This window comes from Papaver somniferum, unplaced genomic scaffold (assembly GCF_003573695.1).
Source record: "Papaver somniferum cultivar HN1 unplaced genomic scaffold, ASM357369v1 unplaced-scaffold_125, whole genome shotgun sequence".
NCBI lineage: Eukaryota > Viridiplantae > Streptophyta > Magnoliopsida > Ranunculales > Papaveraceae > Papaver > Papaver somniferum.
The window spans coordinates 9,531,100-9,549,851 of NW_020621603.1; the positions used below are offsets into that span (position 1 = coordinate 9,531,100).

Genomic DNA, 18,752 nt, shown 5'->3' on the forward strand with positions numbered 1-18,752 from the left:
TGGCCCTCGTCGACCAACGGGAAAAAGGGCTTAACAAAGGGAAGCTTCGGAACTATCGCCCATCAATGACGGAACAGAGCGTATTTTGAAACATTTTAGTGAAGAGAATGCAAAGAAGATGGCAAGATTGAATGGACAAGAAGAATATTTATTAACTATTGCAGAGACAAAAAAGAAATCTGTGGATTTGGTTTTGGAGAAACATGAACTCGAAGTGTTGGATGTGGTGGTTGAGACCTTTCCGGAATGGAAGCAGCAATTTATGTTGGATAAACAAAATAAGATTTTGGAAAAACATGGTTATCCTCCTAGAACACTTGGTTATCCTAGCACTAGCAATGTTCGTCATTTCAATAAATGAAACCATGTAGCTTATGGAACTATGTAGCTTCAATTTTGTTTTTTTATTTTTGTTTTCAATTTGATGTAGTGGAATCAATGTAGTTGAAGTATTTTTAGTATCAATCAATTTTATCTTCTTTTTGATTTGATTTGATTCAATATATGAAACCAAAAAACTAGTTTGTTCAAGAGGAAAAAATGAGAGACTAGAAAAAAAACTAAGTATAGGATTGGAGAAGTCGAGTGGCTCCTAGATGTTTTTTGTGGTTAGCGCAATTAAGATTGGCGTTTGGCGCAAATAATAATGGCGCTGAAAAAAACGTTGTTGTTAACAGCGCTAAACGCCATTCTTTTTAGCGCTTGACTTACGCTATTTTGATTAGGGTTCAACGCCATTCATATTGGCGTTTCTTGTCCTCTACTGCGCCTATCTTATTGGTGTTCAACGCTATTCTTATTGGCTTTTAGATGTATTCCACGGACCCTTCCACCAAACCATGAAACGTTGCTTGGATTTTCTGTGGAAAACCCCAACTTGGAAGTCACTAGACTTGACATTCCATGAGTTTTCCACGCTTGGAAGAGGTTGAATTCCACCATAAGACTTGCTCTAACAAAAAAAATTCACAAACTTCTCATAAGTCAAATTTAATGGGTAAATGTTAATCAGATGGTGTTTTTAATTCTTCCAACACATGCAAATTATTAATCTAACTCATCATTGACAATAAAGAACAAAGTCCTCTTGTGAACTCTGTAAAACAGAAATTGGCCATTTGTGAACAATCATAAATACTGATATAGGGTGTCTAACCAAATTTGAGTTCCAACCCATCTTGATTCATTCAGTTTAATTTATAGGAATCAAATAAATCTAGAGTCTAGAATCTGAATCTTTACATACAGAGAAGTGTTTGATATTCTTACTAACCTTATATTGATAGTTGTAGTTGAGGCCAAGAGCATGTAGTAAAAGAATGATTGGTAACTGCATCTTCAGTATGTTCTTGCTAACTTCTTCTTCTTCCATCTAGTAATCTTGTTTCAGAAAGAAATTTGATTGTTTAAATAGATGATGCATAGTTTTTTTTTACTTAACTCCAATTTTGCTTCTTCTTCTGCTTGGGGAGCTGTGCAACCTTTTATTTAACATTTTCGAATGGTGATCTTTTACGGATATCTTTTGGAAACTGGAACCGTAGTTTAATACTATTTGTGATGAGGCAAAACTGTAAAAACAGCCCCAAATTCACCTGTAAGAATCAGTTCTACCGCTTTTTTACTTTTATTCCAGAAAATTACCCACCTCAAAGATACTAGGCCAAGGCGGTTCAGCCAGGACTCACCGCCGGTCCCAAAGAATATTCCCATCTTGTGAAAAATTTAGGTTTCTCTAATATTCTTAGGCAACAAGTTTTCTATAGCCTGTAAATATAGACTCAAACTTCTTGTAATAAACTCATAATACAGCCTAAGGAGTTTTCCTTTTTCTCCCAATATTTTTTTTTTGTGCTTTATCAGTTTCACAGCAGGTTTGTTTATCATCGTTATGGAGTTGGTTAACACTGTCGTTCAAATGGCTGAAACTTTGGCAATTCAAGTTGGCAGTGCTGTGCTCTTACTGGTGGCTTTTGTGTGCAGATTTATGCTGTGGAATGATATTCCACTTGCACATATCGCATATGCAACCAGGCGTGATCTGGAAGCTGGTGTCTCTGCGATTACGGATATATTGAATAAAATCTCGGAATCTCTTCTTCAGTCGAAGGAGTTGATGGATAAATTCATGAATATAGAAAAGAAATTGGATGAAGACATCTTTATGGCACGAGAAAATCGCAAGATGCTCAATCATATGCGCAAGAACATTGATTTTCTGCTTAAACAACAGACGAGTATGGGTATTAAGTTATCCATGTTGGAGCTCAAACATGACAACTTGGAGAATTTGACTACAAATTTGAAGAAGGATGTGTATGCAAAGTCGGATTACAAAGAGGACCTTGAAAACAAGGTGGATGAACAAAAGAGTATTACACAAGAGCTTGAAAACAAGGTGAAGGATGTTCAAGATGATATTACTGCTTTGCGCGACAGTATAAAATATATGCGTCGATCAGTTTCTGTTGTGATATCACAACAGATTGAGCAAAAGAATTGATAGAAATATCTTGATTCTCACGAATCAAGCCATCTGGTTCAGAGAACGCAGCCATGAATCGAATTAACGATCAGAAAATGTATGATTAGGGCTGCACAACGGGTAGGGTGGGTAGGACATGGCCTATACCCGCCACCCTACCCGTTTACTGGCGGTTAAGAAAATCTTTACCCGTCACCCTACCCGCCAAATAATGGATAGGGTAGGATACGGTTAAAAAACTGGCGGGTAGGGTAGGGTTGGCGGGTATGAGTAGGGTATGTGCACCCTTAGGTAGGGTGGGTAGGATATGGCATATACCCGCCACCCTACCCGTTTACTGGCGGTTAAGAAAATCTTTACCCGCCACCCTACCCGCCAAATAGTGGATAGGGTAGGATACGGTTAAAAAACTGGCGGGTAGGGTAGGGTTGGCGGGTATGGGTAGGGTATGTGCACCCCTATGTATGATCATAAATTGGATAAGATTTTCATTACGGATATTTGAGTATATAAAGCTAGGTCACTCTCTCGATATCCAACGGATAGTAACACTCCAGGTGGCTAATCTAAACCAACCATTACACCTGACTGAATATTACTAAAGACAAACACATATTATTATATGGGCACTCCTAAATATCTACTAATGACACACATCCTGGCAGCCCCTACATTCTACACTGTGACATTCCACTCCCCTTGAAAACATCCTTGTCCTCAAAGATGGAAGTTGAGTGAAACACCAAAAGATGGGGAGTCCACGCCTGTTGTACCTTGAGAAGCACCAAAAGTTGGGGAGTCTACGCCTGTTGTCGTGCCATCTGCGAGAATTCTCTAGCTTGATTTCCCTCCACTCCGGATCCAGCAAAGGCAGCCCAATATGAATGATAACAAACACATCAGATGCTTTATCAGTAAACAACCTGTGCACGAAGATTTTAGGTGTACCCATTGCACCACTTCTTGTAATAGAATAAAGATCTTCATAACCATGCACCTCTATGTAAATATAAACAGAAACATCATCCAATCTCTGAGAATAAGAAGTCTTTGATATCGTCTCAAGCTCTTGTTCTCTCAACGACCAATTACAACCCAAAGTTTCAGTACCATTTCGTATCATGAAAAGTCCACTTGTAGTAGTTAAGTCCCAACTTGGTAATCTCACGAGAATGGATGCAATTTGATGATGGACCTCGGCTTTGCAGTACAAATTGCTTTTATAATTCCTGTTTTCGTCAAAGCACACAACTGAGATAAAACGATTTTCAATCCAGTTAGCATTTGTCAGACTCCACAATTCAGGTAGAACCAATTTAAATTTCCACCTCAAATACTCCACCAACAACCCCACATGAAGCATTTGATGTACCAAGAGTAAGACCTCTCCCTGTGCAGGTATATTTGCGCTGACTTTTAACCATTCACCAAAGAAAACTTGTGCAGCATTAGGCAGATCATGACAAGGAAATTCCCACAGATACTTGTAACACCAATGAGGATATTGAGTAGAATTGCATGCATATGCCCGCAGCAATTGGTTGTAATATGAAGTAAGGTGTGGATCCCAGTAAAATGTGCACAAATAAATCAAATTGGAATGCAAAAGTTTCTGCACAACTTCCCCAAGAATTAAAAGACTTTCATAGACTTCTTGTAGAAGCAAAAGAGAGAGCAAAAAGAACCTGATTCTTGAAATATAAAAATGGAGCTGTAGCAATGGTATGAATTGAGAAATGAACTGCTCGCTTCTTCACATATAAGCCACTCATGACCTGGAACAACAATTCATTTTGTAGCAGAAACTTCCCAAATACTGCAGATGTAAGCAATCGAGGGCGCTGAAAGGGACTGATTTGCAGAAAATAGCACTGACTGCTAATAATTATGGGAACTGGTTGTCTAACACGAGCGTGAACAGTGTTATAGGAGTCTTGTGAAGTATTAAACAGACCAAGTTCAAGCTGCAAGAAAATGTCAGCAGCACCACAATTCCGTCGCCACATTACACGCCTAAGTAATCTAACAAAGAGGAGAAATTCAAACCGCTCAATCCTTTCTACCAATACACAAATGAGCTTGGCGACACAATGTGCTGCAATCTGATTACAATTCCCAGCCTCATAGAACAAATTACTCCACCAACCAGTAGAGAGCAACTTATATTTCCAGCTCAAGTACTCCACCCACAACAACCTTTGAAGAATCATTTCAATTTCTTCCAGAAAAGCAAAATTTTCATAGACCCCAAGCGCATCTGAAGGAGAGTGTGAAAAGAGACTCATTCTGAAAATCCTGTCATAACTTTTGAACAGTGTGCCTTCTACACCATAGTCCAGCCCAGTGCTGAAATGAACTGTCATACCCCACATCACAGTTACTGCAGAATAATGTTGTGTAAATGCAGTCTGCAACATCTTGGAAGTTGTCAACAAGCTTGCTTGTAATGTTTCTAGAGCACTTCCTGTAGATGTTGGTAAAATGTAGCGCGGCACCGTTACAGTATGTAACTGCCACTTAATATGTTGCTCGAGATTAGTTGATCCTATAAGCTGCTCAACAACCTTTGAACAAGGCTGCACCACATCTGTGATTTTCATCCCCTCAACAAGTGACTTTTTCCAGACAGAATAACATTCAATACTACCACAGACTGTAGAGCTAGGTTCTTCTGGTTGCGAAGTGAAAAACCAAGTGAAAACACAATCATTTACTATACCCCACAAACTGAGATTAAGCAAGCATAATCCGATCTCCTGCTGCAAAGACTCATCACCTATCTTGCTGGCACGAAGAGCGGGAAACACAAAATTACAGGTAAGTCTCTTGCAAATAATCCGTGACTCAACATTATATTGCTTAGTAGCAACAAAAATCTGCAAAGATGTTTGTAAACCACCTCCCAACTGTAATAGTAGAGGATCACCGAAACTGTATCTACTACTATGATGTGGTTGATCGAATAACTCCCTCGCAGTACCAGCTGCATGATGACATGTCACTTGAAGTACCAACCAAGACCAGGGAGGTTTACCAAGATGCCACATTTTCTCACACAACTTGCAACCGTCCAGCGTTAACTCAAAAGTAAAGCAATATTGTTTATCTCCAATGAATTGTGACACACATTGAGTATCAATGAACAAGAACTACCAACAAAGAATTTAGAATTATCTACAGAACGAGTAGTACCCCGAATAAGCTCAATTCGCTTGCCACGATCAAATACAGAACAAGTGTAAACAAAACAAGGATAGAAACAAAAACCACCATCAGTCCAGATCCATAAAACACTATCAGGCAGAGTACCCAAGAATTCCTGCACCATTTCAGGTTCATATACCCTAGTCCATATGAGAATCAAAATTCTATTTCTCTTAGCTATATGAACAAACAACTTCCACTCATCATAAACTTCAACAACATCAACACATAAGAGATAAATCGAGTGCATAGATACAAAACCTGATTTATACCCAAAGCTAGAAAGCAATCGAATAACCAATTTATCAGCACATTTACCCAAAGATAAATTTTATCCTACACAATCGGAGGTATAAAACAATATATTGTCTTCCGAATAAATACTGGCCCCAAAATGGGATTTTTCCTATATCAGAAATTTTGAGATTTTTTCAATATATACATTCGGTAGTGAGTGTTCTTCCGAATACTTTGTGTCTACTTAAATATATTCAGTAGCCAAAGAATTCATTAAACTACCGATTATTAGCAGTTTGTATCCAGGAAGATATGGCCACCAATATTCCGTAGATAATCATCAAATCTTTCTCCCGAATACTGTCGATGTTTTTGAAAAATGAAGAACACGACTACATTCGGAAGTAAATGAGCATGCATATCGTCCGAATCTGGATAAATAACCGAAAACCCTAGAAAATTTTTTCCTCGATTCGACGAATTAAAGCGAAATAAACCCCAAAAATGATAGATTCTTACCTAATTGGGGCCATTTGAAGTTGACGAAGTGTTTGAGTCTCGGAATCGCCACCACCGACTACATTGCCGGGTACTTCTTCTTCGCGTTCTTCGCGTTCTTCTTCATTTGCAGCAAGAATTTCTTTATTTCTTACTAAAATTCCAATGTTTGGATCGATACCCCGAGCAACATTTTTGGTTCTAGGTCTGTGGGTTTCATTTCTCTTATCCATTGTTTTATAATCGAATCGACGATGTTTTGATTTTACGATTCGCGGCGATGTTTCGGTTGAACGAGGAAATTTTTTTTTTCTTCCACAATCGGAAGATAATATGAAACTAGAAGAAGAAGAGTTGAAATGAGTAAAATTGTTTTTGATTTGGTTTTTATACAGTTTTACCAGAAGGGCATTTATGTAACTTCAATATCATATAGGGTACCCCTTAACTAGAGTCTTTGGCTGGGTATAAATTGATGGCCCCTAAATCCTTTGGATGGCCCTTAAAAACGCCAGGTTTAATAATACGGAGTACTAGCTGTTATTGTGTTTCTCATGGAGGATTCTATTTATTTTTTTAAGATATTAAAACCAGTCAAATATTATTTATTTTTTAAGATATTAGTCGGCAAATATTGACTCATGAATCCCTGTAGCAATCTTAGTAAGGTAAAAAAAATAACGAATTTTACCAAATTTAGCTATAAATCAATATATTTTTACTAAAATGGCCTTATTTAAATTTAGGTTTACATAAACATGCTAGGGTAAATATCCTATATAAATAGAGAGGCTATTAGGTTTACACATAATGTATATACGAGTTCTTCGCTTTCGCTCTCAATTTTTGGGTTTTATTGCTCTATTTTTATTTTTCTTAACAAACTTATTATTCTCTCCATTGTTAATCATTCTTTTCTTGCTTTCGGGTGTTTATTTTCTTTTCCTTCTATAAGACTCCCACCTATTAGGGGTACTTTATTTTGCAAGGTTATTAGGACTTAGGAGTGCTTTTATCTTACTTTTTTTAATTGTTGTTTCGTTCTATTAGATTTATAGCTAATCAAATGCAAATATCATACCGATGCTCTATACAATGACGAGTGATCAGGGAATCTTTGCAGGCGTGCATTCTCTCTAGTTGTCTCTTGATCAGATCTTGATGCAGTACACGTTGATTGGTTATACGACTTACTTTTGTCAGCACTGTGGACATTGTTTCATCCCATCATGCGATTCATTTGGTTTGCTTTTATTTTTCCTATTCAAATAAATGGCACATTTTTGGGCCGCTTATGGTGTGATGAAGCTATCTTCACAGTGGTGATAATTGATAGAGCCATATAACCAAGCTAATATTGTATCCAGATATTAAGATCGAGTGCTTTCAACTAGAGAGAATGCTCGGTCGCAACGCAACGGTTCCCGCCGATTACTTTACAGCAAGAATCCAAGTATTCCTTGGGCAGGCAATATATTATAAGTATCTATAAGGTTTTCCTTGTTTCTTCATATGATCTTTATTAATCAGATTTTAATTTGCAGTGCTTTAGGGAATTGATCGGGTAGTGTGATCTCTTCTTGAAAAGACTTGGTACTGGAATTATTTCAGTTGCCAGAAATGGATAACTGATAACTGTGTATTGTATTCGGAGGTTTAACTCTTGTTTATAATTTTGTTACAGGTTTTAGTGGCCTTGCTTGATTTTCTTATCTCGGGTGGATGATGGACATGCATTTTTATTTTAAATTCCTCTTCTGGTGTATCTTGGGGATTGAAACTCCCTTTTTCACTTTTCACTTGTAATGATTCTTTTGAACCAGCACAACTCTTTGGTAAAAAGTTGGCCACTTTTTAGTAGGAAGTTATAATTTGAGGGATGTAATATACAGTATGAATTATTAATGGAATGCCTGCATTTTGGTTTTATCTTCGTAGTATAAATTTGCTACAAAGAAGCACAACATTTGAAAGCAGCCAGATGTAAATTTGTATCAACTCAATATTGCCAAAGAACAAAGACTAATTTTTATGTAAATTTATGTATACCAACAGCAAATCCTTAACTTTTTTGTAAACTACTGTAAAATCTAGAATACTCCTCTATAAATGATGTAATTTTGAGTATTTTGAATCTAGAATACTCCTGGAAAAAAGATGTTTGTTGTTTGTGTATGATTCTGAGCATTTATGATAAACTTCCTCAAGAATAAGATCCTTCTCAAATAACATCATTATACTGTCGTCATTTCAACTTCAGGGGGATGAAAGCTAGTATTGAGCTTTTAAATATGATAATGTATGAAATGATCCTTGTCAAATAACATCATTACACTGTCGTCATTTCAACTTCAGGGGGATATGGTGCTTCTTGTTCGTCTGAAGTCACCGACCGTGTTGTCTCCACTCATGCTACTCGCCCTGGGATACAACTGCGTTTAAATGGTCAATACAGAGGATTTCGAGTTCTTTTAAGCCTATTGAGAATTCTGTAAGTAATCATGCAGTGCCATTTCCTCTTTGTTATTAGTTCTCAATACCACTCTGTTACTTGGCTCAGACTGGATCTTTAACTTGTATGAATGGATGGTTTATTGTTTGTTGCAGATAATGAGCAGCTTCGTTGAAAGTGGGCGTGCTACATCCAGCACAGTTGCTCTTTCAGGTTCCTCCAGTAGAAATGCCTCGCAACCCATGATGACAACTAAAACTTCAACCCTTGGGCATGCCTCAGGCAGCAGGAATGGTCACCCAAGTAGCTGGTTTCCATCATGAAACGCCTCACAACCCTTGTTGACAACTGAAATTTCAAGCCTTGGCCATGCCTCGGGCAGCAGGAATGGTCACCCAAGTAGCTGGTTTTGTTTCCATCGTCAAAACAAAATCTTCTGCCAAGCAATTGGTAAGAGAAACCGTATATTATGAAATTCACAAGCATTTTATGTTCTTCTGCGAAATTTTTCTCTCATTCCTATAACCTGCTATTAGCAATTGCAGATGTTGGGTGTTACATCTCTGCTCCCACCTTCCATGGCAGTTCAACTCATGTTTCCTTGGTGCCTTACAAACAATTAGGTCAACATCTATTCTTCCATGAGCTCACCACAACTGATATTAACATCTGTTGATATTGCAGTTGCACGACCTCCAGACGCCATGGGAGGTGGCTGTAAAGTTAGATGCTGACGTGTGTCAGAACAGAGACAGTCCACCTAATGAGATTCATTAAACATCAGTTGAGCACAACTCAGAGAGGCCAAAAACCTTAAGAATATATGTATATTGTCTTAGAAGTGGATAACTTCTTCTCACATATCCTGTCATATTTATGCTTCTTCGTAACGGCTTTTAAACCCCGCCTGGGAAGGGGCTTTACACAAAAGTGTCAACATAAGAAAATAGATATAGCTAGGAGTACACATTTCATTGATTTCAATAGTGTCGCATAATTTGGCAGTATCACTAGTTACGACACCCAAACCCAGTAGGAGAGGAAAACACTACCACCCAGCAAGGTTGAGCTCTAAGATTAATTTCAAACGATTTGGCAGAAAAAGATACTCGATCATAAATGCATGCCGTAGAATCAAAACTAGGGAAAACATCATACCTTCCTCTTATGAAGTACAGAAGCACATGACCAAGAGACTCCAAATCATCTCGCCGTCTTTCTTCTGTAGATAGGAGACAAGTGTGAGTAGTGGAAATACTCACTTCTACACTTCTAGTTGATACAAAGAAAAAGTAAGTCAATTTATGCATATCAATGCCACGGTGAGTATTGCAACTCGCTTCGAGCAGCCCCTGTAAAACTTTTGTTCTTTCTGAAAAAGATAAAGAGCAACATGTTTATAAAACTCAATTCTTGGTAATGAAGACAAGGCGAAAAAAGATAAAAGCAACATGTTTATCAGCACAATTTTGTATTGTAGTTGCTTTAGGCACATATGCATGATAGTGTTGTTGGCAGCAAGAAGCAGAAGTTACGATAACAACAGAAGGTAACAGTTGATTATACATTTATATAAAGGTCTAAAACAGCACACCATGCCAACCTTTTTAACCAGGGCGAGTTAAAAGTCATCTAACCATGTTCTTGACTATTCCGAAAACCCACGATATTAAATGTTAGGAATTAAGAAGCACCAACTACGAAGCAACAAAAGAACTCGCTTCGGCTCTGCACCAACCATAATTCAAATATTAAACAGACAAGACTTAACCTATCTCTCTTGAGTAATTCGTTCATTTCCATCATCCCAGAGGAGCACATTGGTCCTTCCTGTGGAAACTACACAGGGGTTCATTATTTATATATATTGTGTAAGCTGAAATAGAGAGTTAAACAAACCTCATGTACACGGTCCAGCGCCCAATACTATCCAATGTGAAACGGAAGGAGATAGTCCACCAGGCAAACAGAAAACCTGCAAATTCACCAAATTATTGTCAGAATTCAAATACTACAAGGAAAGTCTGGCTAAAAAGATTTGCCCCAGCAAAAAAAACAAACCTTGTAAGAGGTAGATAATATCTGAGGAGAGTCCAAATTGTTTGCATCATTTGGGAATACCAAAAGCCAAGAAAACCTCTAATTAACATATCAAAACACACTAATTCCTTTCAACAGAAGTTGTATTGGTATCAGAATTGTGAATGCTGTCATTACAGATTATCAAACAGAACATCTCAATTACTGACATAAGAAATTCAATATGTCCAACAAAACAAAATATAGCAAGAATCAGCAAAAATGAGTAACAAAAGAAACCATTAATATTTACATAACCATTTAATAACAAGAAGTAGAATCAGTATAGTCTGTAAAGAACAAATAACAAGAGTGAAATCAGGAGTAACTCTCTAGGTTAATAGCCATGTCTCAAATTACATTCTTAGTAAGCCACCACCATATAGTGAAATCAAAAACATAAAACTAAAAATCAAAGCCACCACCACAATCATCAAAGCCACCATCATAGTCACCAACATCAGAAATCATATCACCAATCAAAAGCCCACCGAGTAATCCAGCACCCAAACCCATTCCCATTCCTCCCATTTTATTCTTCTTTGGCTTCGGTGGTTTCACCACCATTGGAGGCTGCTGAGGGTATCCACCGTACCCACCTTGGGGTGGATACCCATACCCCGGCTGCTGTGGAGGATACCCGTATCCCGGCTGTTGAGGTGGATACCCCATTGGTGGTTGCGGCTGTCCATTCCCATATCCAGCAGGAGGATACCCAGTTGGTGGTGGTGGATACGGCCCTCCTTGTCCCTGATACGGTATTCCTGACCCAGACGGCGGATACCCAGCTGGTGGTGGATACGGCACACTAGAACCACCCACTGCAGCAGCGGCAGGATACGCTGTAACAGGCTCTCCCACTTTATAAGCCGACGACTCTGGTACATGAGCGGCTGCGTAAACGGGTGCGGGCTGAGACACCTTCTCCCCAAATTTGCAAGAGAAATTCAATTCCCCTTTAGCTTTACCACTCTTCGTCCTAACCTGATAAGAAACAAACTGGCTTGTTTTCTCCGCACCGGGATTATCAAGAAGTTCTTTGATCGACACATGAACTTCACCGATATCACGATCAACACCTAAGGTTTTCTCAGATTTGAGCTGTAAGATGAGAGTCAATCGGTTCTGTTTGGCTAACGATTCATCAATCGAGAAATTCATCGTGAAATTCCAGCTTGGGTTTTTACCACCGTCGTGATCTACTGGTGTTTTCTTCTGTGTTCTTGGATCACCGCCGATTGAAGCCAGGACGTAAACATCCATCTTTGAGAAGAGATTCACATCTTTGATGTCTTTTGCTGAGATTATTGTTACCTCTAATGGTCTGTATTCCATGATTCTTCAAGAAATTTCCTTAGATTTTCTTCTTCTTCTGATTGAATTTGTGGAATTTTCAGAGAGATTTAAGATTTTTTTTTCAGAAAGATGATCAAATAAAAAAGAGATGAATTAATTTTATAACTGAAACGGGGGGTTTTGAGGGATTATATAGCGAGAGGTGAAATTCAGGTGGAAACTTCGAGGTCAACGGGATTTTTAAGCGATTTGATTCTTTCCGATTAACGTGGGTGAATGAAACGCGGCATTTTCGTTTGATGAATGTAAAGTTTATAACGTAGGTGTGATGAAACTGACGTTAGAAGTGGGTTGAGAAAATTTACACACGACTTCAACGCGTATAGTTTTATGGAGAGACTAGAGAGTAATTGATAATGATCCGCGGTTATGGAGGAAACTACCAAGAATGCCATTAATGAGACTACCAAGAATGCTATTAATGAGATAAACCTCTTGTGAAGTAACACGGATAACGGATAGAATCGGTTGGGGAAGAATCGGGAACCGGAATACTATTCTTCTGGGAAAGTGGAATAGTAGCTTCCTTTGGCATCTAGCCATTTTGAGTATAGATTGTACCGTGAAAAATTTATTCATGACGTAAAGCATTAAGTCATGGCGCATTATTCAAAAGGATTTGATTCCTCTTCCTGTTCTTTTTCTTCGTTGTTTGGGTGGCGCATAATTAGGCCCATTCTAGACTATTGCATATCGAGTAGACAGAATAACCCACACAAACATGGCCGGTCCCGGTTCTGCTCCCTTGGCACCTATATTATACAAAAAAATTATAAACGTACCGAGCACAAAAACACAACAAAAACCGGGCACCCACAGCTCTTTCACTAGTGGGACCCAAAAGTGGCCCCTATCAATCCATGCAGGGCGGGACCCACGTATTGATGTGAGGAGGCGGTTTAGATATTGTTTTTGTGCCCGGTACATTTAGAACAGCTGTATATTATGTATGCGAAATTTTGATTTTTTTGTCCCACTAGATAGGCGGAGTCTTATTTTCAAGATGAATTTTCTCACAAATATCCTTATTTATTGTACATATAAATTTGTGTTAGTAATAAGACAAAGGATAAAACAAGAAAAAACATGAAAGATGATAAATTCAAGGCAATTTTCTTAATATAAGAGAATTGGTTCCTCCGTCTATATATGTGGTACGGAGAGAGTACCATTTTAGGAGCACGGGCCAAGAAAAAAGTACAATGTTAGCTAATACCATTGTAAAAAGTAAGTAGTAACGGAAGGTAACCCAAAATTACAAAAAAAAAATTGTTCGAGAATAGTAAAATAATTCAGAAGATTCATCAAAATTTGAATTGGTTAAAGGCTTCTAGATTTCTCCACTTCGCAATACATTTATGTCCTCCATTTCAACATTGCAATTTTAAGTCCTTTGTGCATTCATTTTTATTGCTTCGGTTTGTCCTAGAGACCTGCCTTCGTGCATACTTATAGAAACATTTTTGCGTTTATTTTGTTCTCAATTGTCTATTTGTTAGTGCTTGTTTTTGTCCTTATTAGAAATTTATCCTCATCAACAAGCGGAGCGACATCAAAATCTATGAAAAAAGTTGAAGACGTTCAAGATTTATAAGCAATAATACAAGGAAGGGAAAAAATCATAATCAAAGTTAAAGACTTAGTTACAACAACAAAAAAAACAAACGATCTAAGTTGTTGAAGTTGATCATGCCAAAACATTATCATCTGCGAAGATCCAAGTAGTAAAGACCTTCTCGCATGGCCATGTTAATATTACTTTCGTAATTATTGTAGTTGCAATCTTTTTGACCTAAAGAGTAATAATAATAATAATTAACAAAAAAAAATATTTTCATTTAAATTTCTTAGTTAGTTTTTTATTCAATAAGGAACGCAACTGTACCTTGAATCAGTGTGAGATTGATTAAGGTTCAACTACAGTCCAGTTCGAAGTTAATTGGTAGTAGGCTAGAGTCTGTTGCGGCTTAATACAGTGTGGTATCCAATCTGGACTAGATCCCGGGGTTTTTCTGCATTTGCGGTTTCTTCGTTAACAAAATTCTGGTGTCTGTGTTATTTCTTTTCCGCATTATATTTTATTATATGATTGAAATATCACAGGTTGTGCGTTAAGATCAATCAATTAGAATATCCAACCTTTGGTTGTTGATTTACATTGATTGACACTTGAACATTGGTCTTTGGTACCGTTCAAGTAACTCATCTTATATTCAATCGGGCTCGCAGATTTCTATTTGCTGATAGCGGATTGAATTAAGAGTTAGAGAAATTAAACTCTTTGATATACTTTTCTCTAGATTGAGTCTGACTGTCTAGTTGATTCTCTAGAAAGTATATTGGAGTAAGTCCTCTCAGATTACCAAACGAATTGTTGGGTGTGGTTGTTAGACCCCCGCATTTTCAATTGGTGTCAGAGCAGGCAAACACATTAAAGACCTCATAAGTCTGTGTTTGTAGCGATCTGATGATGGAAAGTATATTCTCTGAAAAACTCTTCACTAGAAATGGATAAACTCAATATCGAGTGTGTTCTAGAAACCATCGATAAGGTTGAGAATCATGATTTAAAAAAACTCATGAATTTTCTTTGTCTCGAAAAACATCGTTTAACAAGAAAATTTGATGGTCTTCATTACGAAGTTGATATCAAAAAATATGTGCTTCGAGAACATGCTGAAGAGGAAGTTGATCTCCAGAAGAAGTTAGATGAACAAATCCAGATTAATTCTGATCTTGCTGCAGAAATTGCAAAGCTTAAGGATTTGAAATCTGTAAAGTCATCTTCAATGGTGGTAAATAACTCCTCTAATTGTTCCTTGAAGAATTGACGTAAATCAAGTGACAAGCGAGGTCTAGGCTTTGTGAAACCTGATAGTGCTCAGATCTCTTCGAACAAGGATAAGGATGTTGGAACATGCTTTCTTTGTGGTGCTCATAATCACTTTCAATATGCTTATGTTATTTTGAAGAAAAGGATTAAAAGTTGCGGATGATCTTCATAAGAAATTTGTACAACTTTTGTCTTCTCTTAAAAGACACTCAATACTAACAAGAAAACCAAATATGGTTAGTAGTGCTAGTATGGGATCCTTTGCTCTAAAGTCAACATCACATTTTCAATGGTTCCTTGATAGTGGATGTAGCAGACACATGACTGGAGATCTCTCTTGGTTTATCAACTCAAGCGATTTTGATGGTGAACCAGTTACTTTTGGAGATGGAAGTTGTTGCTACATAAGCAAGAAGGGGACGATCAAATTACCCGGTGTTCCTGAAATACATGATGTCGTATACGTAAAAGGTATGATTGCTAATCTTATTTCTGTTAGTCAAATCTGTGACAAAGGCCATAAGTTCGTCTTCAATGATATAGGAGGTGACATTGTCGATAAATCCGGAAAAGTGATTTTTCAAGGATCACGTGGAAAAAATAATTGTTATCTTCTAGATACTAAGTTCGGCAATTGTTTCAATTTGACTAAAGTAGAATTTACACACCTCTGGCATGAACATTTTGGTCACATCAATTATCGTCTTCTAACTAAGATCATTAACAAAGAACTTGTTACAGGCGTTCCCAAAATCAATGGTAAGGTCGAAGGTGTATGTGGTGCCTCTCAAAAGGGAAAACAAACAAAAGTTTCACACAAATCATCCCGAAATATTCTCACCAAAGCTCCACTTGATTTAATTCATATGGATCTTTTCGGCCCAATTCGACAATCTACAGTGGCTGGAAAGAAGTATGCATTGGTTATGGTAGATTGACTTATGACATCCTTTGTTTCAAAATAGCATCAACTATGACAAGTTGATCCCTTTTCGACTAAAGCAACTGTGACTAGTTTCCTCCATTCTTCTAAAGCAACTCTGATAAGTTGATCCCATTTTGTAATCAACTTTGTCTCGTTACTTGCTTATCAAGTCTTTTACTTTCCTAGTTTAATTAGAATTTCCTTTTCTTTCTTTTACTCGGTTCTTGTAGAACCTATATAAAGGCTAAGCCTTCTTGTTTAGAATATACAATATTTTATCAAACAATATTATTATCAATCTTATTATTTATTTATACGAATTCTCTTTTATATTTTCTTAATCTCTTTATCAATTTCATTTTAGTCGTATCTCTTTCTTCTCTTCGTATCACAAGCAATCTCCATATTGCCTTCTTCTTAACAAGCTCTACATTAGTTGGTACCACAACCAACTTTTCTAGATTCTTATCTAGAAACCGATCCATAATCACTTCCGCAAACTCAAAACCCTATCCCTTTAAAAAAAAAAAAAAAAAAAACTACCTTTCGATTCAATGGAAGAAAAGCCTATCACCTTAGCAGATTTTGTTGAACTCTTGAAACCTCTTCAAAATTCCCTTACAAACATTGAAACTAAACTTGAAACCGAGGAAACAAGTATCATATCTTTCTTCGAAAACCTTGTAAAGAAAGATGAAAATCAAGATAAACAAGTTTCGTTGTTTCCTGAAAACAATTCATCATCTTCTACTGATACTGTAGTTATATCGTCTATGTTAGTTAACAAAGAAGAGATGAAAGTTTATGTTCCAGAGGATGAAGATAATCATGTTCTTATACAAGAAGAAAATCAGGTAAAGCAAGTCTCGTCTTTAACTCAAGAAGTTTTGTTGTCATCTAAAGGTGCTGGAGATATTTCGGCTACATCAGCTGGTGAGGAAGAGAAGAATATTACTTCTCAAGAGAATGTTGATGTGATGTTGGTTCCAGTTTCAGAGGAGACTTTTGAAGGTCCGCAACCTATGGAAGTTAATTATCAAAAGGAGTTGTCGCATAATTCTTTGGAGTTTATTGGTGAGTCATCTAACTTTAATAAACCTATGGATGTACTAGTTCCTGATAATGAAATATGTTTTTTGCCTACTGTTGAGGATTATCAAGTTCTTACTCATGAGAAACCGCGAATGGTCTCTTATATGAACCCTAGTAAGGCTGTTGATCATGAGTTGGCCTCTGAAGATTATTTTGAAGTATATCTAAGTGACTCAGCGAAAACAGTTGATTCTCAACAAAATCTATTCGCATGCACTGTTTCAAATTTTTATATGTCTCTCTATGAATATGATTTTCGACCTCAAGTCAATATGACTATCAGAAATTATATTGGAAGAATTCGTGGTCGGATTTTCTCAAAGGCTAAGAGAGTATCGTTGGCACAAGAATTAGTGGAGCAGTTAAGAAATTTGAAGAACGCTCTTGTGCTGTTCACGATAGCAAGAAGTACGAGAAGCATAGTTGCACAACTAACTTCTGTCGTTTCATATGACCTTCATTCATCTTTTGAGAAAATATTATTTGTTCTCGTGGTGGTTGCTCGCATGGTTGATGCTTTTCGCGACAATGGTACGGTGGAGTTTACTATATACTTGATCCATGACTTGTCAACGGAAGGATCTCCATATAATATTATCACTTTTAATTCAATGGTTGATGCTACGATCGAGGGGAAAGAATTTTTCCAACCTATTGATAATAGTTCGCCTACTGAAATGGTTCTGTCAAATACCAAGGAATTGCTCTTGATGGAAAATACAGAAGCTTTTAATGAGAGCCCACTAAAACTTAGTATTCATTCTATATTTTTGGGTATCATACATGAGCTCGGAAAATTAGGCGCACTTCCAAAAAAATAATATTCTCATTGTCAGGCCCACAATTAATTTTAGGTACCGTGACATCCATAATTATTTCCGTGACACCCATAATTATTTGAAATTATTAAAAATGTCTGCACGACGGATTATGCATCAGCATGACGGATTATGCATCAGGGGTATAATTGGTAACGCAACTTGGATATAACATATCTAAAAATCCGCGCCTTGGAATTTTACAAATTTTATATCGTTGGAAATCTTTTAAAGAGAGCTACGCAACGAGTACAAACAAGAATATCAAATTTTTGTTTTTTGCGAAAAAATCGGAGGTGATCATCATTTTAGGCAAAATTTTCGAAAACTTGATACATAACCATTATGCAGCCACCAAAAAAGATGCATAGCACATTGTGCAGACGCATAACGAATTATGCAACCATTTTCTCCACTGCATAACAAATTATGCATTTGGATAACAAAGTTATGCATCTATAACAAGTTATGTAACCATTGTATTAGTACGTACATAACAAAATTGATGCATACTGCATTATGCATCTATTTTTCGATGCATAAAAGATTGTGCAACAATTTTCTCGATGCATAATGCATCATGCAGCCATATTTTCGGATGCATAACAGGTAATGCATCCATTTTCGCGAATGCATAACATGTTATGCAGTTATTATTGTAGGTACATGACAAGTTATGCAGTCTTTGTTTTTGTTGGTTTTAATAGTGACAAAAAAATTGTTGCATAACGTGTTTTGTAACCGTTTTCTGAACTACATAACAAGTTATGCAA

General features: G+C 37.1%; 1 protein-coding gene and 2 long non-coding RNA genes across 3 annotated transcripts; 1 reads left to right on the forward strand and 2 right to left on the reverse strand.

Moving 5' to 3' along the window:
• Window positions 1-7,366: 7,366 nt before the first annotated feature.
• On the forward strand, window positions 7,367-8,353 carry LOC113331206. Its single transcript, XR_003350800.1, has 2 exons — window positions 7,367-8,017; window positions 8,109-8,353. It is a non-coding gene; the product is annotated as an uncharacterized LOC113331206 (long non-coding RNA).
• A 258-nt stretch (window positions 8,354-8,611) lies between these two features.
• LOC113331205 lies at window positions 8,612-10,925 on the reverse strand. The gene is made up of 2 exons (XR_003350799.1): window positions 10,776-10,925; window positions 8,612-10,604 (listed from the first exon to the last, which is right to left on the reverse strand). It is a non-coding gene; the product is annotated as an uncharacterized LOC113331205 (long non-coding RNA).
• Window positions 10,926-11,178: 253 nt separating this feature from the next.
• Window positions 11,179-12,423, reverse strand: LOC113331203 (protein SRC2-like). Its single transcript, XM_026577942.1, has one exon. It carries the CDS (start codon window positions 12,288-12,290, stop codon window positions 11,361-11,363), a length of 930 nt encoding a protein of 309 aa, XP_026433727.1. The 5' UTR covers window positions 12,291-12,423; the 3' UTR covers window positions 11,179-11,360.
• Window positions 12,424-18,752: the final 6,329 nt, after the last annotated feature.